The sequence below is a fragment of the Salmo trutta genome, chromosome 29 (assembly GCF_901001165.1).
Source record: "Salmo trutta chromosome 29, fSalTru1.1, whole genome shotgun sequence".
In the NCBI taxonomy this organism is placed as follows: Eukaryota; Metazoa; Chordata; class Actinopteri; order Salmoniformes; family Salmonidae; genus Salmo; species Salmo trutta.
In genome coordinates this window covers 791,146-817,508 of record NC_042985.1, presented here as the reverse complement: position 1 = coordinate 817,508, position 26,363 = coordinate 791,146, and the positions used below count along the sequence as shown (strand labels likewise).

The following is a 26,363-nucleotide window of genomic DNA, read 5'->3' as shown; positions in this document are numbered from 1 at the left end:
ATATGGAGAGTACAGAGTCTGCTGTTGGTAGGAGTAGATCCCCACCATAGCATATCAATACAGGCTTTAATATGGAGAGTACAGAGTCTGCTGTTGGTAGGAGTAGATCCCCACCATAGTATATTAATACAGGCTTTAATATGGAGAGTACAGAGCCTGCTGTTGGTAGGAGTAGATCCCCACCATAGTATATTAATACAGGCTTTAATATGGAGAGTACAGAGTCTGCTGTTGGTAGGAGTAGATCCCCACCATAGTATATTAATACAGGCTTTAATATGGAGAGTACAGAGTCTGCTGTTGGTAGGAGTAGATCCCCACCATAGTATATTAATACAGGCTTTAATATGGAGAGTACAGAGTCTGCTGTTGGTAGGAGTAGATCCCCACCATAGTATATTAATACAGGCTTTAATAGGGAGAGTACAGAGCCTGCTGTTGGTAGGAGTAGATCCCCACCATAGTATATTAATACAGGCTTTAATATGGAGAGTACAGAGTCTGCTGTTGGTAGGAGTAGATCCCCACCATAGTATATTAATACAGGCTTTAATATGGAGAGTACAGAGCCTGCTGTTGGTAGGAGTAGATCCCCACCATAGTATATTAATACAGGCTTTAATATGGAGAGTACAGAGTCTGCTGTTGGTAGGAGTAGATCCCCACCATAGTATATTAATACAGGCTTTAATATGGAGAGTACAGAGTCTGCTGTTGGTAGGAGTAGATCCCCACCATAGTATATTAATACAGGCTTTAATAGGGAGAGTACAGAGACTGCTGTTGGTAGGAGTAGATCCCCACCAGAGTATATTAATACAGGCTTTAATATGGAGAGTACAGAGCCTGCTGTTGGTAGGAGTAGATCCCCACCATAGTATATTAATACAGGCTTTAATATGGAGAGTACAGAGCCTGCTGTTGGTAGGAGTAGATCCCCACCATAGTATATTAATACAGGCTTTAATATGGAGAGTACAGATTCTGCTGTTGGTAGGAGTAGATCCCCACCATAGTATATTAATACAGGCTTTAATATGGAGAGTACAGAGTCTGCTGTTGGTAGGAGTAGATCCCCACCATAGTACATTAATACAGGCTTTAATATGGAGAGTACAGAGCCTGCTGTTGGTAGGAGTAGATCCCCACCATAGTACATTAATACAGGCTTTAATAGGGAGAGTACAGAGCCTGCTGTTGGTAGGAGTAGATCCCCACCATAGTATATTAATACAGGCTTTAATATGGAGAGTACAGAGTCTGCTGTTGGTAGGAGTAGATCCCCACCATAGTATATTAATACAGGCTTTAATATGGAGAGTACAGAGCCTGCTGTTGGTAGGAGTAGATCCCCACCATAGTATATTAATACAGGCTTTAATATGGAGAGTACAGAGTCTGCTGTTGGTAGGAGTAGATCCCCACCATAGTATATTAATACAGGCTTTAATAGGGAGAGTACAGAGCCTGCTGTTGGTAGGAGTAGATCCCCACCATAGTATATTAATACAGGCTTTAATATGGAGAGTACAGAGTCTGCTGTTGGTAGGAGTAGATCCCCACCATAGTATATTAATACAGGCTTTAATATGGAGAGTACAGAGTCTGCTGTTGGTAGGAGTAGATCCCCACCATAGTATATTAATACAGGCTTTAATATGGAGAGTACAGAGCCTGCTGTTGGTAGGAGTAGATCCCCACCATAGTATATTAATACAGGCTTTAATATGGAGAGTACAGAGCCTGCTGTTGGTAGGAGTAGATCCCCACCATAGTATATTAATACAGGCTTTAATATGGAGAGTACAGAGCCTGCTGTTGGTAGGAGTAGATCCCCACCATAGTATATTAATACAGGCTTTAATATGGAGAGTACAGAGTCTGCTGTTGGTAGGAGTAGATCCCCACCATAGTATATTAATACAGGCTTTAATATGGAGAGTACAGAGCCTGCTGTCTGTAGGAGTAGATCCCCACCATAGTATATTAATACAGGCTTTAATATGGAGAGTACAGAGTCTGCTGTTGGTAGGAGTAGATCCCCACCATAGTATATTAATACAGGCTTTAATATGGAGAGTACAGAGTCTGCTGTTGGTAGGAGTAGATCCCCACCATAGTATATTAATACAGGCTTTAATATGGAGAGTACAGAGTCTGCTGTTGGTAGGAGTAGATCCCCACCATAGTATATTAATACAGGCTTTAATAGGGAGAATACAGAGCCTGCTGTTGGTAGGAGTAGATCCCCACCATAGTATATTAATACAGGCTTTAATATGGAGAGTACAGAGTCTGCTGTTGGTAGGAGTAGATCCCCACCATAGTATATTAATACAGGCTTTAATATGGAGAGTACAGAGTCTGCTGTTGGTAGGAGTAGATCCCCACCATAGTATATTAATACAGGCTTTAATATGGAGAGTACAGAGCCTGCTGTTGGTAGGAGTAGATCCCCACCATAGTATATTAATACAGGGTTTAATATGGAGAGTACAGAGTCTGCTGTTGGTAGGAGTAGATCCCCACCATAGTATATTAATACAGGCTTTAATATCGAGAGTACAGAGCCTGCTGTTGGTAGGAGTAGATCCCCACCATAGTATATTAATACAGGCTTTAATATGGAGAGTACAGAGTCTGCTGTTGGTAGGAGTAGATCCCCACCATAGTATATTAATACAGGCTTTAATATGGAGAGTACAGAGCCTGCTGTTGGTAGGAGTAGATCCCCACCATAGTATATTAATACAGGCTTTAATATGGAGAGTACAGAGCCTGCTGTTGGTAGGAGTAGATCCCCACCATAGTATATTAATACAGGCTTTAATATGGAGAGTACAGAGCCTGCTGTTGGTAGCAGTAGATCCCCACCATAGTATATTAATACAGGCTTTAATATGGAGAGTACAGAGCCTGCTGTTGGTAGGAGTAGATCCCCACCATAGTATATTAATACAGGCTTTAATATGGAGAGTACAGATTCTGCTGTTGGTAGGAGTAGATCCCCACCATAGTATATTAATACAGGCTTTAATATGGAGAGTACAGAGTCTGCTGTTGGTAGGAGTAGATCCCCACCATAGTATATTAATACAGGCTTTAATATGGAGAGTACAGAGTCTGCTGTTGGTAGGAGTAGATCCCCACCATAGTATATTAATACAGGCTTTAATATGGAGAGTACAGAGCCTGCTGTCTGTAGGAGTAGATCCCCACCATAGTATATTAATACAGGCTTTAATATGGAGAGTACAGAGTCTGCTGTTGGTAGGAGTAGATCCCCACCATAGTATATTAATACAGGCTTTAATATGGAGAGTACAGAGTCTGCTGTTGGTAGGAGTAGATCCCCACCATAGTATATTAATACAGGCTTTAATATGGCGAGTACAGAGTCTGCTGTTGGTAGGAGTAGATCCCCACCATAGTATATTAATACAGGCTTTAATAGGGAGAGTACAGAGCCTGCTGTTGGTAGGAGTAGATCCCCACCATAGTATATTAATACAGGCTTTAATATGGAGAGTACAGAGTCTGCTGTTGGTAGGAGTAGATCCCCACCATAGTATATTAATACAGGCTTTAATATGGAGAGTACAGAGTCTGCTGTTGGTAGGAGTAGATCCCCACCATAGTATATTAATACAGGCTTTAATATGGAGAGTACAGAGCCTGCTGTTGGTAGGAGTAGATCCCCACCATAGTATATTAATACAGGGTTTAATATGGAGAGTACAGAGTCTGCTGTTGGTAGGAGTAGATCCCCACCATAGTATATTAATACAGGCTTTAATATGGAGAGTACAGAGCCTGCTGTTGGTAGGAGTAGATCCCCACCATAGTATATTAATACAGGCTTTAATATGGAGAGTACAGAGTCTGCTGTTGGTAGGAGTAGATCCCCACCATAGTATATTAATACAGGCTTTAATATGGAGAGTACAGAGCCTGCTGTTGGTAGGAGTAGATCCCCACCATAGTATATTAATACAGGCTTTAATATGGAGAGTACAGAGCCTGCTGTTGGTAGGAGTAGATCCCCACCATAGTATATTAATACAGGCTTTAATATGGAGAGTACAGAGCCTGCTGTTGGTAGCAGTAGATCCCCACCATAGTATATTAATACAGGCTTTAATATGGAGAGTACAGAGCCTGCTGTTGGTAGGAGTAGATCCCCACCATAGTATATTAATACAGGCTTTAATATGGAGAGTACAGATTCTGCTGTTGGTAGGAGTAGATCCCCACCATAGTATATTAATACAGGCTTTAATATGGAGAGTACAGAGTCTGCTGTTGGTAGGAGTAGATCCCCACCATAGTACATTAATACAGGCTTTAATATGGAGAGTACAGAGCCTGCTGTTGGTAGGAGTAGATCCCCACCATAGTATATTAATACAGGCTTTAATAGGGAGAGTACAGAGCCTGCTGTTGGTAGGAGTAGATCCCCACCATAGTATATTAATACAGTCTTTAATATGGAGAGTACAGAGCCTGCTGTTGGTAGGAGTAGATCCCCACCATAGTATATTAATACAGGCTTTAATATGGAGAGTACAGAGTCTGCTGTTGGTAGGAGTAGATCCCCACCATAGTATATTAATACAGGCTTTAATATGGAGAGTACAGAGCCTGCTGTTGGTAGCAGTAGATCCCCACCATAGTATATTAATACAGGCTTTAATATGGAGAGTACAGAGTCTGCTGTTGGTAGGAGTAGATCCCCACCATAGTATATTAATACAGGCTTTAATATGGAGAGTACAGAGTCTGCTGTTGGTAGCAGTAGATCCCCACCATAGTATATTAATACAGGCTTTAATATGGAGAGTACAGAGCCTGCTGTTGGTAGCAGTAGATCCCCACCATAGTATATTAATACAGGCTTTAATATGGAGAGTACAGAGTCTGCTGTTGGTAGGAGTAGATCCCCACCATAGTATATTAATACAGGCTTTAATATGGAGAGTACAGAGCCTGCTGTTGGTAGGAGTAGATCCCCACCATAGTATATTAATACAGGCTTTAATATGGAGAGTACAGAGTCTGCTGTTGGTAGGAGTAGATCCCCACCATAGTATATTAATACAGGCTTTAATATGGAGAGTACAGAGTCTGCTGTTGGTAGGAGTAGATCCCCACCATAGTATATTAATACAGGCTTTAATAGGGAGAGTACAGAGCCTGCTGTTGGTAGGAGTAGATCCCCACCATAGTATATTAATACAGGCTTTAATATGGAGAGTACAGAGTCTGCTGTTGGTAGGAGTAGATCCCCACCATAGTATATTAATACAGGCTTTAATATGGAGAGTACAGAGCCTGCTGTTGGTAGGAGTAGATCCCCACCATAGTATATTAATACAGGCTTTAATATGGAGAGTACAGAGCCTGCTGTTGGTAGGAGTAGATCCCCACCATAGTATATTAATACAGGCTTTAATATGGAGAGTACAGAGCCTGCTGTTGGTAGCAGTAGATCCCCACCATAGTATATTAATACAGGCTTTAATATGGAGAGTACAGAGCCTGCTGTTGGTAGGAGTAGATCCCCACCATAGTATATTAATACAGGCTTTAATATGGAGAGTACAGAGTCTGCTGTTGGTAGGAGTAGATCCCCACCATAGTATATTAATACAGGCTTTAATATGGAGAGTACAGAGCCTGCTGTTGGTAGGAGTAGATCCCCACCATAGTATATTAATACAGGCTTTAATAGGGAGAGTACAGAGCCTGCTGTTGGTAGGAGTAGATCCCCACCATAGTATATTAATACAGGCTTTAATATGGAGAGTACAGAGCCTGCTGTTGGTAGGAGTAGATCCCCACCATAGTATATTAATACAGGCTTTAATATGGAGAGTACAGAGTCTGCTGTTGGTAGGAGTAGATCCCCACCATAGTATATTAATACAGGCTTTAATATGGAGAGTACAGAGCCTGCTGTTGGTAGGAGTAGATCCCGACCATAGTATATTAATACAGGCTTTAATATGGTGAGTACAGAGTCTGCTGTTGGTAGGAGTAGATCCCCACCATAGTATATTAATACAGGCTTTAATATGGAGAGTACAGAGCCTGCTGTTGGTAGGAGTAGATCCCCACCATAGTATATTAATACAGGCTTTAATATGGAGAGTACAGAGCCTGCTGTTGGTAGGAGTAGATCCCCACCATAGTATATTAATACAGGCTTTAATATGGAGAGTACAGAGCCTGCTGTTGGTAGGAGTAGATCCCCACCATAGTATATTAATACAGACTTTAATATGGAGAGTACAGAGCCTGCTGTTGGTAGGAGTAGATCCCCACCATAGTATATTAATACAGGCTTTAATATGGAGAGTACAGAGCCTGCTGTTGGTAGCAGTAGATCCCCACCATAGTATATTAATACAGGCTTTAATATGGAGAGTACAGAGCCTGCTGTTGGTAGGAGTAGATCCCCACCATAGTATATTAATACAGGCTTTAATATGGAGAGTACAGAGTCTGCTGTTGGTAGGAGTAGATCCCCACCATAGTATATTAATACAGGCTTTAATATGGAGAGTACAGAGCCTGCTGTTGGTAGGAGTAGATCCCCACCATAGTATATTAATACAGGCTTTAATAGGGAGAGTACAGAGCCTGCTGTTGGTAGGAGTAGATCCCCACCATAGTATATTAATACAGGCTTTAATATGGAGAGTACAGAGCCTGCTGTTGGTAGGAGTAGATCCCCACCATAGTATATTAATACAGGCTTTAATATGGAGAGTACAGAGTCTGCTGTTGGTAGGAGTAGATCCCCACCATAGTATATTAATACAGGCTTTAATATGGAGAGTACAGAGCCTGCTGTTGGTAGGAGTAGATCCCCACCATAGTATATTAATACAGGCTTTAATATGGAGAGTACAGAGTCTGCTGTTGGTAGGAGTAGATCCCCACCATAGTATATTAATACAGGCTTTAATATGGAGAGTACAGAGCCTGCTGTTGGTAGGAGTAGATCCCCACCATAGTATATTAATACAGGCTTTAATATGGAGAGTACAGAGCCTGCTGTTGGTAGGAGTAGATCCCCACCATAGTATATTAATACAGGCTTTAATATGGAGAGTACAGAGTCTGCTGTTGGTAGGAGTAGATCCCCACCATAGTATATTAATACAGGCTTTAATATGGAGAGTACAGAGTCTGCTGTTGGTAGGAGTAGATCCCCACCATAGTATATTAATACAGGCTTTAATATGGAGAGTACAGAGTCTGCTGTTGGTAGGAGTAGATACCCACCATAGTATATTAATACAGGCTTTAATATGGAGAGTACAGAGTCTGCTGTTGGTAGGAGTAGATCCCCACCATAGTATATTAATACAGGCTTTAATATGGAGAGTACAGAGCCTGCTGTTGGTAGGAGTAGATCCCCACCATAGTATATTAATACAGGCTTTAATATGGAGAGTACAGAGCCTGCTGTTGGTAGGAGTAGATCCCCACCATAGTATATTAATACAGGCTTTAATATGGAGAGTACAGAGTCTGCTGTTGGTAGGAGTAGATCCCCACCATAGTATATTAATACAGGCTTTAATATGGAGAGTACAGAGCCTGCTGTTGGTAGGAGTAGATCCCCACCATAGTATATTAATACAGGCTTTAATATGGAGAGTACAGAGTCTGCTGTTGGTAGGAGTAGATCCCCACCATAGTATATTAATACAGGCTTTAATATGGAGAGTACAGAGCCTGCTGTTGGTAGGAGTAGATCCCCACCATAGTATATTAATACAGGCTTTAATAGGGAGAGTACAGAGCCTGCTGTTGGTAGGAGTAGATCCCCACCATAGTATATTAATACAGGCTTTAATATGGAGAGTACAGAGCCTGCTGTTGGTAGGAGTAGATCCCCACCATAGTATATTAATACAGGGTTTAATATGGAGAGTACAGAGTCTGCTGTTGGTAGGAGTAGATCCCCACCATAGTATATTAATACAGGCTTTAATATGGAGAGTACAGAGCCTGCTGTTGGTAGGAGTAGATCCCCACCATAGTATATTAATACAGGCTTTAATATGGAGAGTACAGAGCCTGCTGTTGGTAGGAGTAGATCCCCACCATAGTATATTAATACAGGCTTTAATATGGAGAGTACAGAGCCTGCTGTTGGTAGGAGTAGATCCCCACCATAGTATATTAATACAGGCTTTAATATGGAGAGTACAGAGCCTGCTGTTGGTAGGAGTAGATCCCCACCATAGTATATTAATACAGGCTTTAATATGGAGAGTACAGAGTCTGCTGTTGGTAGGAGTAGATCCCCACCATAGTATATTAATACAGGCTTTAATATGGAGAGTACAGAGTCTGCTGTTGGTAGGAGTAGATCCCCACCATAGTATATTAATACAGGCTTTAATATGGAGAGTACAGAGTCTGCTGTTGGTAGGAGTAGATACCCACCATAGTATATTAATACAGGCTTTAATATGGAGAGTACAGAGTCTGCTGTTGGTAGGAGTAGATCCCCACCATAGTATATTAATACAGGCTTTAATATGGAGAGTACAGAGCCTGCTGTTGGTAGGAGTAGATCCCCACCATAGTATATTAATACAGGCTTTAATATGGAGAGTACAGAGCCTGCTGTTGGTAGGAGTAGATCCCCACCATAGTATATTAATACAGGCTTTAATATGGAGAGTACAGAGTCTGCTGTTGGTAGGAGTAGATCCCCACCATAGTATATTAATACAGGCTTTAATATGGAGCGTACAGAGCCTGCTGTTGGTAGGAGTAGATCCCCACCATAGTATATTAATACAGGCTTTAATATGGAGAGTACAGAGTCTGCTGTTGGTAGGAGTAGATCCCCACCATAGTATATTAATACAGGCTTTAATATGGAGAGTACAGAGCCTGCTGTTGGTAGGAGTAGATCCCCACCATAGTATATTAATACAGGCTTTAATATGGAGAGTACAGAGCCTGCTGTTGGTAGGACTAGATCCCCACCATAGTATATTAATACAGGCTTTAATATGGAGAGTACAGAGTCTGCTGTTGGTAGGAGTAGATCCCCACCATAGTATATTAATACAGGCTTTAATATGGAGAGTACAGAGTCTGCTGTTGGTAGGAGTAGATCCCCACCATAGTATATTAATACAGGCTTTAATATGGAGAGTACAGAGCCTGCTGTTGGTAGGAGTAGATCCCCACCATAGTATATTAATACAGGCTTTAATATGGAGAGTACAGAGTCTGCTGTTGGTAGGAGTAGATCCCCACCATAGTATATTAATACAGGCTTTAATATGGAGAGTACAGAGTCTGCTGTTGGTAGGAGTAGATCCCCACCATAGTATATTAATACAGGCTTTAATATGGAGAGTACAGAGTCTGCTGTTGGTAGGAGTAGATCCCCACCATAGTATATTAATACAGGCTTTAATATGGAGAGTACAGAGTCTGCTGTTGGTAGGAGTAGATCCCCACCATAGTATATTAATACAGGCTTTAATAGGGAGAGTACAGAGCCTGCTGTTGGTAGGAGTAGATCCCCACCATAGTATATTAATACAGGCTTTAATATGGAGAGTACAGAGCCTGCTGTTGGTAGGAGTAGATCCCCACCATAGTATATTAATACAGGCTTTAATATGGAGAGTACAGAGTCTGCTGTTGGTAGGAGTAGATCCCCACCATAGTATATTAATACAGGCTTTAATATGGAGAGTACAGAGTCTGCTGTTGGTAGGAGTAGATCCCCACCATAGTATATTAATACAGGCTTTAATATGGAGAGTACAGAGCCTGCTGTTGGTAGGAGTAGATCCCCACCATAGTATATTAATACAGGCTTTAATATGGAGAGTACAGAGCCTGCTGTTGGTAGGAGTAGATCCCCACCATAGTATATTAATACAGGCTTTAATATGGAGAGTACAGAGTCTGCTGTTGGTAGGAGTAGATCCCCACCATAGTATATTAATACAGGCTTTAATATGGAGAGTACAGAGTCTGCTGTTGGTAGGAGTAGATCCCCACCATAGTATATTAATACAGGCTTTAATAGGGAGAGTACAGAGCCTGCTGTTGGTAGGAGTAGATCCCCACCAGAGTATATTAATACAGGCTTTAATATGGAGAGTACAGAGCCTGCTGTTGGTAGGAGTAGATCCCCACCATAGTATATTAATACAGGCTTTAATATGGAGAGTACAGAGCCTGCTGTTGGTAGGAGTAGATCCCCACCATAGTATATTAATACAGGCTTTAATATGGAGAGTACAGAGTCTGCTGTTGGTAGGAGTAGATCCCCACCATTGTATATTAATACAGGCTTTAATATGGAGAGTACAGAGTCTGCTGTTGGTAGGAGTAGATCCCCACCATAGTATATTAATACAGGCTTTAATATGGAGAGTACAGAGTCTGCTGTTGGTAGGAGTAGATCCCCACCATAGTATATTAATACAGGCTTTAATATGGAGAGTACAGAGTCTGCTGTTGGTAGGAGTAGATCCCCACCATAGTATATTAATACAGGCTTTAATATGGAGAGTACAGAGTCTGCTGTTGGTAGGAGTAGATCCCCACCATAGTATATTAATACAGGCTTTAATATGGAGAGTACAGAGTCTGCTGTTGGTAGGAGTAGATCATCTGAACAGTCAGTCGTCCACCATCAAGGGCTCATTTCTCTTTGCTATGAATGAACCTTCCCTTGTGGTGCTATGTGAAAGTCGTACCTGGTATAACTAGGACAGAGAGGGCCGCTGTACCAAACTCCCCTGTAGACAGGTCCATAGCACGAATCTACACACACATCACAAGGAAAAATACATTATAAAAATACATTATTGCCTACGAACGTCTCTGCAACCCCCCAGCATTACCCAAAACATTTATCAAAACAATTATAGTAGTCTAGTAAGAGGCAGGTTACTACTCAGCTGCAGAGCGAAGGACTCTGTCTTCACTATCCCCTTCAGAAGAACAATGAGACTGGTAACCACTCACCTGCAGAGCGAAGGACTCTGTCTTCACTATCCTCTTCAGAAGAACAAACCCTTCGGTTGTCACGTTGACATAACTGCTGTACTGCACCTCATATCTCATGTCTGGGTTTACACCCTGAAACACACGCACAACCACACACACGCACAAACATATATACACACACACACACACACACACACAAATAAACACACACACACAAACAAGCTGATTAAAGTTGTGTGTCAGTGTTTCAAATCCCACACAGAACAGAAGCGTAACTACCCAGAATTGCTGGTAATTGTGTCATTTCTAGGACTGTCACGTTGCCAGACGAGTATGTCTCTACTGTATATAAGACGTGACATTACATTTAGAGGTCCCATGAACAAACACAGACTGAGATTGTAAGACAAGTGTCTGCTAAAATGATTCAAATGTAAATGTTGATCTCTTCTGACTCTTACGGTGGCAAAGTCCTCGTCTCTGGCCCTGACCCTGAAGGGTCTGTTGGAGGTTCTGTCTCGTAGGATCATGGTCTCTGGGACTGAGTTACTGTAGATGTATCCTTCATAACGCTCCTTCTCAAACCGCGGAGGGTTCCTGCTCTTCTTCTGCACCTCGATGGTGACCTGAGTCACCGCAAACTGGTCCCTGTTGGTGACCTGGGAGGCCTGGGAGAGGTGGGAGAGGTGGGAGAGGTGGGAGAGATGAGAGAGGTGGGAGAGGTGGGAGAGGTGGGAGAGAGGTGGGAGAGAGGTGGGAGAGGTGGGAGAGAGGTGGGGGAGGTGGGAGAGGTGGGAGAGGTGGGAGAGATGGGGGAGGTGGGGGAGGTGGGGGAGGTGGGGGAGAGGTGGGGGAGAGGTGGGAGAGGTGGGAGAGAGGTGGGGGAGGTGGGAGAGATGGGGAGGTGGGAGAGGTGGGAGAGGTGGGAGAGATGGGAGAGATGGGGGAGATGGGAGAGGTGGGGGAGATGGGAGAGATGGGAGAGATGGGGGAGATGGGAGAGGTGGGGGAGGTGGGAGAGGTGGGAGAGGTGGGAGAGGTGGTGAGAGATTTGGGGGAGATAGGAGAGGTGGTTAGAGATGGAGAGAGGTGGGAGAGATGGGAGAGGTGGGAGAGGTGGGAGAGGTGGGAGAGGTGGGAGAGAAGGGAGAGGTGGGAGAGAAGGGAGAGGTGGGGGAGGTGGGAGAGGTGGGAGAGATGGGAGAGGTGGGAGAGATGGGAGAGGTGGGAGAGGTGGGAGAGGTGGGGGAGGTGGGAGAGGTGGGGGAGAGGTGGGAGAGGTGGGAGAGGTGGGAGAGATGGGGGAGATGGGAGAGAGTATTGTCCATCTCCAGTCCCCGAGGGCCTAGTGTCTGCAGGTTATTACTTCCCCCTTGTGATCATTGATTGGTTAGGAACTCCTGTTGTGGAAATTCTAACCAAGTGAGAAAGACTGTTAATTCTTCAAACAATCAACCTTTATTTAATAAGAATTGCAATAATGTAGCTAGTCGATCCCAACACTCTGAAGTCTGATGCCAAGAGCTCAATCATACAGAGAATACAGAGGTCTACATGACAAACAACAGATGTGTGGAATGGGTCAGAAGGTGAGGCTTGGTATATGAGAAAGGAGCCAGATAGCATTTGCTGTGAAGACTGTTCTAATTGTATAGAAACCAGTGTTTGGCCCCATCATGATCCCACTATTTATAAAGGCAACATCTAATGTAGTCTATGTGCCATTAACACAAACCTTTTTTTAATTTAAGTAGGCAAGTCAGTTAAGAACATATTCTTATTTTCAATGACAGCCTAGGAACAGTGGGTTAACTGCCTTGTTCAGGGGCAGAACAACAGATTTGTACCTTGTCAGCTCAGGGATTCAATCTAGCAACCTTTCAGTTACTGGCCCAACACTCTAACCACTAGGCTACGTGCTGCCCCAAAAACTTGCTCTAGTTCCTGAGTATCATCATTATCATCAAAATGTCCTTTTGTAACACATATATGTAGGCCAAATAGATGAGGATCAGATTCCCTCTCAGGATCAGAGGGTTCCTCCTCTCCATTCAGCAGGGACATGATAAAAAGAACCTGGTCTCAGGGGCCAAACCCTGCTTTCTATACAATTACAACAGTCTTCACAGCAAATGATATCTGGCTGGGGGGATACTCCTTTCTCATATACTGTACCAAGCGTCACCTTTTGACCTATCATCTGCTGTCTCGTGCACGGGAGTTGCATTAGATGCAGCTGGGGAAGCCATACCTGGCTGGGAGCATCAGCAGAATGGATACGTCATTTCCAACTGAATTATGGGTGAGACTAATGTTTCTTGAAAACAATCGATAAAGAAATCCTAAGGGGGCTGCTGTGAATCTAAGTGGACCTGCGGGTTGCCATCATAGAGAATTATGTGGGGTTCTGAAACAGGGACGACTACGACTAGTTAAAAGCCTTGGGTTTAGGGGTTCTGAAATAGGAATACCTACGACTAGTTAAACTAGTAAGACCATCTAAAAGCCTGGGGTTTAGGGTTCTGGAATAGGAATACCTACAACTAGTTAAACTAGTAAGACCATCTAAAAGCCTTGGGTTTAGGGTTCTGGAAACAGGACACCTACAACTAGTTAAACTAGTAAGACCATCTAAAAGCCTGGGGTTTAGGGTTCTGGAAACGGGACACCTACGACTAGTTAAACTAGTAAGACCATCTAAAAGCCTGGGGTTTAGGGTTCTGGAAACGGGACACCTACGACTAGTTAAACTAGTAAGACCATCTAAAAGCCTGGGGTTTAGGGTTCTGAAAAGTTAGGACTGATTAAAAGCCTAGGGTGAGGGGTTCTGAAATAGGAATACCTACGACTAGTTAAACTAGTAAGACCATCTAAAAGCCTGGGGTTTAGGGTTCTGGAAACAGGACACCTATGACTAGTTAAACTAGTAAGACCATCTAAAAGCCTGGGGTTTAGGGTTCTGGAAACGGGACACCTATGACTAGTGAAGTTAGGACTGATTAAAAGCCTAGGCTGTGGGAGTTCTGAGAGATACCCATGACTAATGAAATCAGTGAAAATATAGTATGTAAATAATAAAATACAGGTAATGCCCTGGGTTAGTATAGTAAGATGTAAATGTATGAGTTACGGTATCCCAGGAACTAACCCTGAGATAGAAATTTGAAAATATTCCTACAGGTTATATTGTAGAAAACGAATTGATTATTGTGTTTTGGGAACAGTACAGTGTGAATGTGATATGAGAGTTACAGGATAATAAAAGATGACTATAACGTTATTGATGGATTCTGTGAATATATATATTAAAAAAATGAATAATTGTATGTGTGTATTGTAATGAAACAGCAGGGAGCAGGCCTCGAACCCTCAACCTTCTAGCCCGAGGTCCGGTGCGCTATCGACTGTACCACAGAAGTATGCCCGAGCGTCAAAGTCGATTCCCGTGCTTATGAACCCAGGGTCGTTACAGTATAACCGATTACTGGAGATTTGATCAAGTAATAATGGAAATAATAATGATATGCAACTTTTAAAAAAAAAATCATACGTAGATGTACATATGGGGTATAACATTTTTTTTTTATAAAAAGTATTCTGAAAGATTCAGCGTGGTCCCTCTATGGATCATTTGATAAAGATACGGTTATTAAGCATTGACCATTATATGACTGTCTAAAGGGTCTGGGAAATAAGAGTTTTTTTTTAAAATTAAATAAAAGATTGGCGTATGTTCACTTTTGGTAAAAGTACGGTGAATTGATTTACCCTAACCAATAAAACTATAAAAAGCTAATGGGTTTTTCTCCGTCCTGGTAATACATTTGGGGGGGAAACCTGCCCATAATGCCTGAAAATGAGTTTTTCAACCTCTCTTTTTCGCAGCAAGAGACGAGTTGCTACATATTACCGGATAATCCATTTTTCTATAAAGTCAGAGAGAATTCAGATGGAATATCGACGTAGCTGTTACGGAGTCGAGTTGATAGGTAATCGACTAGCCGGACTGTTCCCCGGACTCCGCGTGTAGGGATTTGTACGATGCATGAACAAGGCTATTGAACTAGACATTGGTGTCTGTCTTTATTACTTTATCCAATATATCATACTGAAACAGTAACTTGGATCGACGTAAAAAGCCTAAGTAGGTTTTCTATCAAAGTAATTGTCATTGCGGTGCAAATTTGATGTAATACAGGAATTTCAATATGTCGCAAGAGAAAATATAATCCGCTTTTATTGACAGATCTGTTTCCAAATCAGTGGATGTCCATTTACTCGTTTGACTGCCCTGATTGTAAATAAATCCCTTTGCGCGTATAACATTTCAGCAAATGTTGGACGAACTGGTAATTGTGTCATTTGGTAGATGTTAAGACTACAAACTATTATAAATGGTCTATTTGCGGGATTTACTTGTCATTTCAATAGCATTGGGTCTGTGTTACTGACTCAAATCTGGGTTTCTGATTGTAATTCAACTGTTGCCATGGGTTTCTTAGCTAGATACAGCAGCGGGTGTTTGTTTTAACAGGTAAACTGAACGATTTAGCAGCTCGCTCAGTTCAAATGAACAGACTCATTTATTCAACATCAATAGCAAGGCGATTTCAAGATAATAAGTTTTTGTGTTGCCTAATAGCCTGCTAGAATAGGCTACTGAGAATGGTGTCGTAATTTCAATCCCTGAATGAAATATTAATAGTATGGATATGAATTGAATATATCCTTGTCAACAACAGCCAGGGTTTGTTTTATTACCTGTAGTCTAATCAGAAGGGACTGTTACCTACATGTAATGCATTTTAAATCAGCAAGCTGTAACCCTGACGGAGGGGCAAATTGCGAGAGCTGTAACCCTGATTATGATAAAACAAGGCTACAACTGCAATGGATTGAAGTTGTGGGCAGTAAGAGGCTCTAGTTTTGTGAACTATTTTAGCTCCCATCAAAATGTATCTTTTCCCTTAGGAATTGGCTGATGTATTTTATACATGTGGCGCATTACATGTTAAATCTTAAAATAATAGACATTTAATAAGTGTGAAGCAGATGTGTGGAATGGGTCAAAAGGTGAGGCTTGGTGTATGAGAAAGGAATGGGTCAAAAGGTGAGGCTTGGTGTATGAGAAAGGAATGGGTCAAAAGGTGAGGCTTGGTGTATGTGAAAGGAATGGGTCAAAAGGTGAGGCTTGGTGTATGTGAAAGGAATGGGTCAAAAGGTGAGGCTTGGTGTATGTGAAAGGAATGGGTCAAAAGGTGAGGCTTGCTATATGAGAAAGGAATGGGTCAAAAGGTGAGGCTTGGTGTATGTGAAAGGAATGGGTCAAAAGGTGAGGCTTGGTGTATGTGAAAGGAATGGGTCAAAAGGTGAGGCTTGGTGTATGAGAAAGGAATGGGTCAAAAGGTGAGGCTTGGTGTATGAGAAAGGAATGGGTCAAAAGGTGAGGCTTGGTGTATGAGAAAGGAATGGGTCAAAAGGTGAGGCTTGGTGTATGAGAAAGGAATGGGTCAAAAGGTGAGGCTTGGTATATGAGAAAGGAATGGGTCAAAAGGTGAGGCTTGCTATATGAGAAAGGAGTATCCCCGAGCCAGATAGCATTTGCTGTGAAGACTGTTCCAATTCTATAGAAAGCAGGGTTTGGCCCCTAAGACCAGGTTCTTCTCATCAGCTATCCATACCAGAGACATCTCCTTCCTGGTACCTCATAGTACAAGAAACGCCAGCTCATTCTATGTAATGCAGGCTGTAGGTTCTATCAGCGAGCCATCATAAATCAATTGCCAGCGCCAAGCCCCAGAGGCCGAACTCAGGCCACACAGACACAGAAGAGAGAGTACTGAGAAACCTTAGTCGATGAATAAACAGTATTAAAACATCATCTTGTCATTTTCTACCAAACTCCCTTAACCCTGTTGTCTAGGTCTTAATTGGACATGTTTTAACTCCCACCTTGTAATTAAGGTAATTAAGTCTAGTAGAGGGAGGTGGTCTATCTAGTAGAGAGGGGGAGGTAGTCAGTCTAGTCCTTGTATTTTTCTGTAATTTTTACCAGGTAAGTTGACTGAGAACACATTCTCATTTACAGCAACAACCTGGGGAATAGTTTCAGGGGAGAATGAATGAGCCAATTGTAAGCTGGGGATGATTAGGTGACCATGATGGTATGTGGGACAGCTTGGGCATTTTTGCCAGGACACCAGGGTTAACACCCCTACTCTTATGATAAGTGCCATGGGATCTTCAGTGACCACAGAGAGTCAGGACACCTGTTCAACATCCCATCTGAAAGATGGCACCCTACACAGTGCAGTGCAGTGTCACAATCACTGCCCTGGGGTATTGGGATACATATATTTTTTTTAGACCAGAGGAAAGAGTGCATCCTACTGGCCCTCCAACACCACTTCCAGCAGCACCTGGTCTCCCATCCAGGGACTGACCAGGACCAAGCCTGCTTAGCTTCAGAAGCAAGCCAGCAGTGGGATGCAGGGTGGTAAGCTGCTGGCTATCTGTAGTCTCCTGTGACAGACTGTTAATATAAATATCAAATAGCATGACCAACACATACAAGATTAGGTTCCGGGTTTCCAGATTACTATATCATAAACTAGAATTCTTCTCAAACCCAAATGGGATCAGATCAAGTCACCACAATGTATTTTATATTAGTGACTTTTAGAAATCTATAGCTACTTTATGAACTATATGTTTATAAAATGTATTCTGAAACCCTAAATTATGTTCTAGTAAGAAAAATGCATCTCATTCATCATCATGTGAAAAGATCCATGATCTGAAGATCAATTTCAATGTTGAACACAATCATAGCTTTCAATTGATTAAATGCCAAAAGAAGAAATTGAGTCCACAGATGGAAATACAGATTGAAAAGACATCTCTTACCAGGACAGTGAGGGTTATTGGGCCTGCTATGTCTGCGGCTTTGGTCATGGAGATGTTCCCCGTCTCCTCATCGATCTGGAAGATGCTGCCTTCATTCCCTGGGAGGGAAAGATACACAAACCATGAAGTCAAGATCAGTCTGTTATGAGATACAGAGGAGAAACCATGAAGTCAAGGTCAGTCTGTTATGAGATACAGAGGAGAAACCATGAAGTCAAGGTCAGTCTGTTATGAGATACAGAGGAGAAACCATGAAGTCAAGGTCAGTCTGTTATGAGATACAGAGGAGAAACCATGAAGTCAAGGTCAGTCTGTTATGAGATACAAAGGAGAAACCATGAAGTCAAGGTCAGTCTGTTATGAGATGCAAAACTAGATTACTGTGGGGAGAACATCACAACTAGATTACTGTGGGGAGAACATCAAAACTAGATTACTGTGGGGAGAACATCAAAACTAGATTACTGTGGAGAGAACATCACAACTAGATTACTGTGGAGAGAACATCACAACTAGATTACTGTGGAGAGAACATCACAACTAGATTACTGTGGAGAGAACATCACAACTAGATTACTGTGGAGAGAACATCACAACTAGATTACTGTGGGGAGAACATCACAACTAGATTACTGTGGAGAGAACATCACAACTAGATTACTGTGGAGAGAACATCACAACTAGATTACTGTGGAGAGCACATCACAACTAGATTACTGTGGAGAGAACATCACAACTAGATTACTGTGGAGAGAACATCACAACTAGATTACTGTGGAGAGCACATCACAACTAGATTACTGTGGAGAGAACATCACAACTAGATTACTGTGGAGAGAACATCACAACTAGATTACTGTGGAGAGAACATAAACAACCCGTTGTACCTCTAAGTATCCTGTAGCTGATCAGCTCACTCCTGTTTTTGTCTCCATCCTTGGCGTATAACGGACCAGGCTCCAGAGATAAAGCACCATCCTGTGGACAACAACAGACCTGGGTCAAATACATACTGTATGTGAATACAAATACATAATGGAACCAATTGAATAGTCCCAAAAGTGCAAACTCTACGCTAAATCAAACTCACCGCGATTACTAAAATACACTATAAGTACTCTACAAGTGGATGTTGCACTTCTATAAGATGTGCGATGTGGACTGATGAAGCAGAACGGGTCAACTTTAACAAGAAGAAGAAGAGATGTTCCTCTCTCTGTTCAGTTACACAGATATACTGTAACACACACCTCTCTCTGTTCAGTTACACAGATATACTGTAACACACACCTCTCTCTGTTCAGTTACACAGATATACTGTAACACACACCTCTCTCTGTTCAGTTACACAGATATACTGTAACACACACCTCTCTCTGTTCAGTTACACAGATATACTGTAACACACACCTCTCTCTGTTCAGTTACACAGATATACTGTAACACACACCTCTCTCTGTTCAGTTACACATATATACTGTAACACACACCTCTTTCTCTGTGAGGTTGACCTTTGCCCTGTAGCCGGAGCTGACACACAGTTTGGCTATCCCCAGGTTGGTTCTGACACAGGGCTGGAACCACGGTGGACGGTTGTCAATGTCCTTCACGTTAACCGTGATGGTCACCACAGCAGTGAACGAAGGCTCGCCAGACTCAGAAACGTTATACGTGTCCTGGGAAAGGGTATTCATAGATTGTCAAAGAAGGTCAAGGGGCATTGAGCTGAGGACAGCAGATCCTGGTTCTCTACTATAGGATTATGTTATTTTACAGATTCTAGTATATTTCTAGAATATTTTTCAGATTCTAGTATATTTCTTGAATACTTTACAGATTCTAGTATATTTCTAGAATACTTTTCAGATTCTAGTATATTTCTTGAATACTTTACAGATTCTAGTATATTTCTTGAACACTTTACAGATTCTAGTATATTTCTAGAATACTTTGAAATCCCATTTCACATAAACAGTAGGGCAGAATGTAAAGAACAGTATACCTGTACATGTAAGACAAGGGAGATCTTTTGGATGGAGTCGTAGTCAATGATGTTTTGCACCAGTATGTTGGGGGTGTTGGCATTCTCCAGTCGTAGATACCTGTTCTGGTGACACCAACAATGACAAACGTGTCTATTTAATCTCCTAACTGCTGAGCAATGATTTGACTGAACCTTTATTTATACCAGGTTAGTCTTGTTGAGATAAAAAAAAAAGCTATTTTTCAGGAAAGAGCTGGACCAAGACAGCAGCATCAACAGATCAGTGATGGTGTTCATCGGTGATGGAGGGAAGGTCTTACCGTGGCTGACTCTAAACGATAGTACAGTGGCTCAGAATCAATGTCTGTGGCCTCTATCCGACCAACACTGGTGTTCACAGGAGTCAGCTGTGGGAGAGAGGGCCCAGAATCAACATATTATGTTACACAAATGTTACTTCTTGGAAATGTACCGATTTGGAAAGTTAATTCATACAAACTGATGTGGTATTATATGAAGGGTGCAAGTAGTTTATTACTATAGTCATCATAACATAGTCACCATTGCATTTTTAGGCCCACATATAAGTGTCTAATGCTATAAAATATATAGTAAATGAAAGATGGTCTCACCTCGTTCACCTGGAGAACGTAATGACTCTGAGCGAAGTTTGGAGGATTATCGTTCACATTTTCAATGAAAACTTCAACAGACACGTTCACCTTAGAAAATAAAATAAATAAAATAAATTTTATTTATTTTGCTCCTTTGCACCATATTATTTATATTTTAACTTTAACTTTCTTCAAACTACAAATCTACCATTCCAGTGTTTTTTTTCTTGCCATACTTTATTTACTTTGCCACCATGGCATTTTTTTGCTTTTACCTCCATTATCTCACATCATTTGCTCACATTGTATATAGTCTTATTTTTTTCTACTGCATCATTGATTGTATGTTGTTTTACTCCATGTGTAACTCTGTGTTTTTGTATGTTGTCGAACTGCTTTGCTTTATCTTGGCCAGGTCGCAATTGTAAATGAGAACTTGTTCTCAACTTGCCTACCTGGTTAAATAAAGGTGAAATAAAAACCTTAGAAAAGAGTGAATCGTTATTAGTTTGCATTTGAAAGCAGCAAAACATTTTATAGAACCTACTTATTTTTAGAGTTGAAGATTTGATGTGAAAGCAAATTGATATTCTACACATTGAAGTTCTTCACCCATAGCTTCAGAGCAGAAATATGGTTTGACCATTGACAGGTACAGCCCAGAAATAGCGAGGCCAAATAATGCTTAGGAATCCAGAGTCCTATTCCCTATATAGTGCACTACTATAGACCAGAGCCCTATTCCCTGTATAGTGGTACTACTATAGACCAGAGCCCTATTCCCTATATAGTGGTACCACTATAGACCAGAGCCCTATTCCCTATATAGTGGTACTACTATAGATCAGAGCCCTATTCCCTATATAGTGGTACTACTATAGACCAGAGCCCTATTCCCTATATAGTGAACTAGTATATACCAGAGCCCTATTCCTTATATAGTGCACTACTGTAGACTAGAGCCCTATTCCCTATATAGTGGTACTACTACAGACCAGAGCCCTATTCCCTATATACTTTAGACCAGAGCCCTATTCCCTATATAGTGAACTAGTATATACCAGAGCCCTATTCCTTATATAGTGCACTACTGTAGACCAGAGCCCTATTCCCTATATAGTGGTACTACTATAGACCAGAGCCCTATTCCCTATATAGTGGTACTACTATAGACCAGAGCCCTATTCCCTATATAGTGGTACTACTATAGACCAGAGCCCTATTCCCTATATAGTGGTACTACTTTAGACCAGAGCCCTATAAGGTACAATTTGGGACATAACCCATGACTATGAGACATGTCATCACTACTACTCACTGATCTGGAGCCAGTTCTGTTGCAGCGCACCCGGACTCACAGCCCCATGACCATGAGACATGTCATCACTACTACTCACTGATCTGGAGCCAGTTCTGTTGCAGCGCACCCGGACTCACAGCCCCATGACCATGAGACATGTCATCACTACTACTCACTGATCTGGAGCCAGTTCTGTTGCAGCGCACCCGGACTCACAGCCCCATGACCATGAGACATGTCATCACTACTACTCACTGATCTGGAGCCAGTTCTGTTGCAGCGCACCCGGACCCACAGAGCATCATCCATACTGGGCAGGGACTGGGAAACAAACACAAAAGCAGCAGCAGTTATTTCTCATCATAGACAGAATGCATCGGCATAGTCCCTCCACCTTTCTTTTGACCTTTTTGTCAATGGAAAAATGACCTTTGACCCCATAACTGAGTCAGTTCATGGCCACGTTCCAGTCCAACTACTTTGCAGTTGGCATGCAAGCCAGATCTCACAACACTACCTGAACTTGTCCAAGAAGAAAACACAGTTTTAAAATAAATGCACTTTGTGACATGTTAAAAATGCTATAAATGTTAAAGTTCTGACACTGTACGTATAAAGTGTCTCAGAGTAGGAGTTCTGATCCAGAATCAGGCTCCCCCTGCTTGTATTCTTTGTATTCTACAAAGCAAAACTGATCCTAGATCAGCTTGATACATTGTCCATGAGCTCTCACCTCAAAGTCCAGTCCTCTCTTGGCGATGATGTCCGTCCTCCGCAGGTAGAAAGCCTCCGCAGGGTTCTCTGTGATGGTCAGCTGAACATCATCACTACAGTTGATCCTGGCTACTAGAATGTCCACAGTGCTGTTCTCTTTTATAGACACAGGGTCAGGAGAAACTGTACAGACTGAGAGAGATGTATAACAGACACAGACACAGGGGTCAGGAGAAACTGTACAGACTGAGAGAGATGTATAACAGACACAGATACAGGGGTCAGGAGAAACTATACAGACTGAGAGAGATGTATAACAGACACAGATACAGGGGTAAGGAGAAACTGTACAGACTGAGAGAGATGTATAACAGACACAGATACAGGGGTCAGGAGAAACTGTACAGACTGAGAGAGATGTATAACAGACACAGACACAGATACAGGGGTCAGGAGAAACTGTACAGACTGAGAGAGATGTGAAACAGACACAGATACAGGGGTCAGGAGAAACTGTACAGACTGAGAGATATGTATAACAGACACAGACACAGATACAGGGGTCAGGAGAAACTGTATAGACTGAGAGAGATGTGAAACAGACACAGATACAGGGGTCAGGAGAAACTGTACAGACTGAGAGAGATGTATAACAGACACAGATACAGGGGTCAGGAGAAACTGTACAGACTGAGAGAGATGTATAACAGACACAGATACAGGGGTCAGGAGAAACTGTACAGACTCTAGAAACTGCTGAAAGTCCCCACAAACATCGGTAAATTCAAAGGGTTTATTACGTAAATTGTACTTAATTCTTTTCAGCAAGCTATGTTATGTGTGATGATTGTGAGGCGCTAAATTCGACATTTACAAGATGGGGACTTCGAATATGCCTATGGCGTGTCAAGGGAACTGTACTCAACTATTCTGATGGGTTAAACGAAAAACGGAAATCTGGACACTGATTGTAGGTCTATAACCTCTCGCGTAGCCTTAATATTAACTCCTGCAGAATTTCTTGCAGTAAAACGATAGGCCGAAACCAAATGTAAGCTACATTTTCACTTGGGAAGAGGAGTGGAGAAATATGATTTATTTCTTTCAGCATCTTGACAGTATGTGAATGCTCAGCATGCAAATACGTAGTTAGATACACTACATGGCCACTACTCGACAAACCATTTCTGTATGCACCTCGCTTTAAGCACGGGGGCATTGTCATGCTGAAACAGGAAATGGCCTTCCCCAAACTGTTGCCACAAAGTTGGAAGAACAGAATCGTCTAGAATATCATTGTATCCTGTAGCGTTAAGATTTCCCTTCAATGGAGCTAAGGGGCCTAGCTCGAACCATGGAAAACAGCCCCTGACCAGTATTCCTCCTCCACCAAACTTTACAGTTGGCACTATGCATTCGGGCAGGTAGCGTTCTCCTGGCATCTGCCAAACCCAGATTCGTCAATCGGACTACCAGATGGTGAGGCGTCATTCATCATTCCAGAGAACGCGTTTCTACTGCTCCAGAGTCCAATGGTGGCGAGCTTTACACCACTCCAGTCGACGTTTGGCATTGCGCATGGTTATCTTAGTCTTGTGTGTGGCTGCTCAGCCATGGAAACCCCTTTCATGAAGCTCTCGACAAACAGTTATTGCGCTGACATTACTTCCAGATGCAGTCGGTAGGGAGTGTTGTGAGTGTTGCAACCAAGGACAGATGATTTTTACTCGCTACGGTGCTTCAGCACTCGGCAGTCATGTCCTGTCAGCTTGTGTGGCCTACCACTTCCCGGCTGAGCCGTTGTTGCTTCTAGACATTTCCACTTCACAATAACAAGACTTACAGTTGACCAGGGTAGCTCTAGCAGAGCAGACATTTGACGAACTGGCTTGAATGACGGTGCCACCTTGAAAGTCACTGAGCTCTTCAGTACGGCCCATTCTACTGACAATGTTTGTCTATGGAGATTGCATGGCTGTGTGTTCGATTTTATACACCTGTCAGCAACGAGTGTGGCTGAAATAGCCGAAATACAGTCATTTGAAGGGGTGTCCACATACCTTTGGCCATGTAGTGGACCATCTGTAGAGATGCTGTCTTTATCAGCATCATAAAACCTGATAGCGTGGATAGGGACCGTCTCTAAAGGTGAAGGTGCTGTCTTTATCAGCATCATAAAACCTCATACTATTTCAAACACATAAAATATGCATCTAAGCCAAACTGAAATCTTATCAGAAACATGTTGGGTCGTTTTCACAGATTTCTATTTTCTTGCATTTTATCGCTGATCCCTAAAGGTCTTGCAGAAAGAATCAGAGATGACAGAGAAAACGTTACGGATGTCAACTATATTGAAGCATTCTAGCGATCTATCAATTACATTATTCTGTTGAGCAAGGGTTGATTTAATCTTCTAGGTCCATTTATAATGACATAAGAGAAGCTGCATCTAATTATAGACAAGTTGACTAACAAATAGCCTACCAAAATGTTGGAAATTATAAGCAGAAACATATCTAAATCAGGCAACAACAAAAATATCCTGCACCTCCTGTTAATTAAAAAAAATCCTTCTGCTGTCTCTGACTAGCCTACAGCACATTTTGTATATTAGTGGGTTAGGGTTGGGTGCGGGTCTCAGATGTTCACTTTATCACATATAGTTGGGCGGTTGCGGATGGGTTATTAGCAATTGCGGGCGGGTGCGGGTGAGCCAACAGCTGACCTAAGCACGGCTAGCGTGTGGAGGAAAGGCATAACTTCCTAAGTCAGAATCAGGCCCATCGTCAGTATGACGTACAGGCCTCAAGGCCTGTGAAACAGTGACAGAGGTAGTTATCAATGTATAAAACCATTTTTGATAGAGGTCAGATTGCACTGTGCTTGAGTACAGTATCCCCCCCATTAAACAAGAAACCACAATCCACAACCCCTCTCATAACACACTAAGATGACCACCTGACCAAAGCAGCCAATAGAACATCACTACTCACGTTTCTCAGCTGGACAAAGTATAGAAAGTAAAAACAACACCAGACAACCCAGGAGGATATTTGCAGTTTGCTGTTTTCCTTTATAATTATATAGTTCCATGTCCTGGTTTTCAAGACGACACAACAAATGAAGTCCGTAGAGAGGACGAGGAGAGGAGACGATGGTACCAGCTGGTACTCACTGGGCATAATGCTTTGTCTGTGTTGCCCTGCCTGACGTGTGGGAGTCGACTACAGTTGCAATGTTTGTGACTTCATCTTAGGGTCATATTATTGCCTAAAGAGCCTGCCAATAGTGACCCGCTAGCCTCCTACTAAAATACTTGCATCTGTTTTGCTGCTTGAAGGGATCACACTGGAAGTGTCTGAAATGGCATCCTATTCCTTACGGGCCCTGGTTAAAAGTAGTGCACTATATAGGGAATAGGGCCCTGGTTAAAAGTAGTGCACTATATAGGGAACAGGGCGCTGGTTAAAAGTAGTGCACTATATAGGGAATAGGGCTCTGGTTAAAAGTAGTGCACTATATAGGGAATAGGGCCCTGGTTAAAAGTAGTGCACTATATAGGGAATAGGGCCCTGGTTAAAAGTAGTGCACTATATAGGGAATAGGGTGCCATCCATCCCAGATTACCTCCACTCAAAAAGAGACCGCTTCTGGATGGATCGGTGGGTGGATGGATGAATGCGTGGGCGGGTGGATGGGAGGATAGATGGATAGATGGATGAATGGGTGGATGGATGGATGAATGTGTGGGCGGGTGGATGGGAGGATAGATGGATGGATGGATGAATGGGTGGATGGATGGATGAATGGATGAATGGATTGATTGGTGGGTGGA

The 26,363-nt window shown here is 42.3% G+C and overlaps 1 protein-coding gene across 2 annotated transcripts in view; it reads right to left on the bottom strand.

The window, feature by feature from the left end:
- LOC115166722 (cadherin-related family member 5) overlaps window positions 1-25,884 on the bottom strand; it is a 33,570-nt gene extending 7,686 nt beyond the window's left edge. The window contains exons 1-12 of one of the 2 annotated variants that reach the window (XM_029720439.1): window positions 25,522-25,884; window positions 22,545-22,717; window positions 22,067-22,132; window positions 20,530-20,619; window positions 20,218-20,304; window positions 19,916-20,020; window positions 19,404-19,589; window positions 18,801-18,891; window positions 17,914-18,011; window positions 11,469-11,675; window positions 11,026-11,139; window positions 10,755-10,821 (exon numbers count right to left, since the gene is read on the bottom strand). In XM_029720439.1, coding sequence (XP_029576299.1) covers window positions 10,755-10,821; window positions 11,026-11,139; window positions 11,469-11,675; window positions 17,914-18,011; window positions 18,801-18,891; window positions 19,404-19,589; window positions 19,916-20,020; window positions 20,218-20,304; window positions 20,530-20,619; window positions 22,067-22,132; window positions 22,545-22,717; window positions 25,522-25,621 — 1,384 coding nt within the window. In that variant the 5' untranslated portion in view covers window positions 25,622-25,884. Of the gene's footprint in view, window positions 1-10,754; window positions 10,822-11,025; window positions 11,140-11,468; window positions 11,676-17,913; window positions 18,012-18,800; window positions 18,892-19,403; window positions 19,590-19,915; window positions 20,021-20,217; window positions 20,305-20,529; window positions 20,620-20,993; window positions 21,063-22,066; window positions 22,133-22,544; window positions 22,718-25,521 lie in introns of those variants that run through there. The other variant, XM_029720440.1, reaches the window with a different exon arrangement.
- Between the last annotated feature and the right edge of the window lie 479 nt (window positions 25,885-26,363).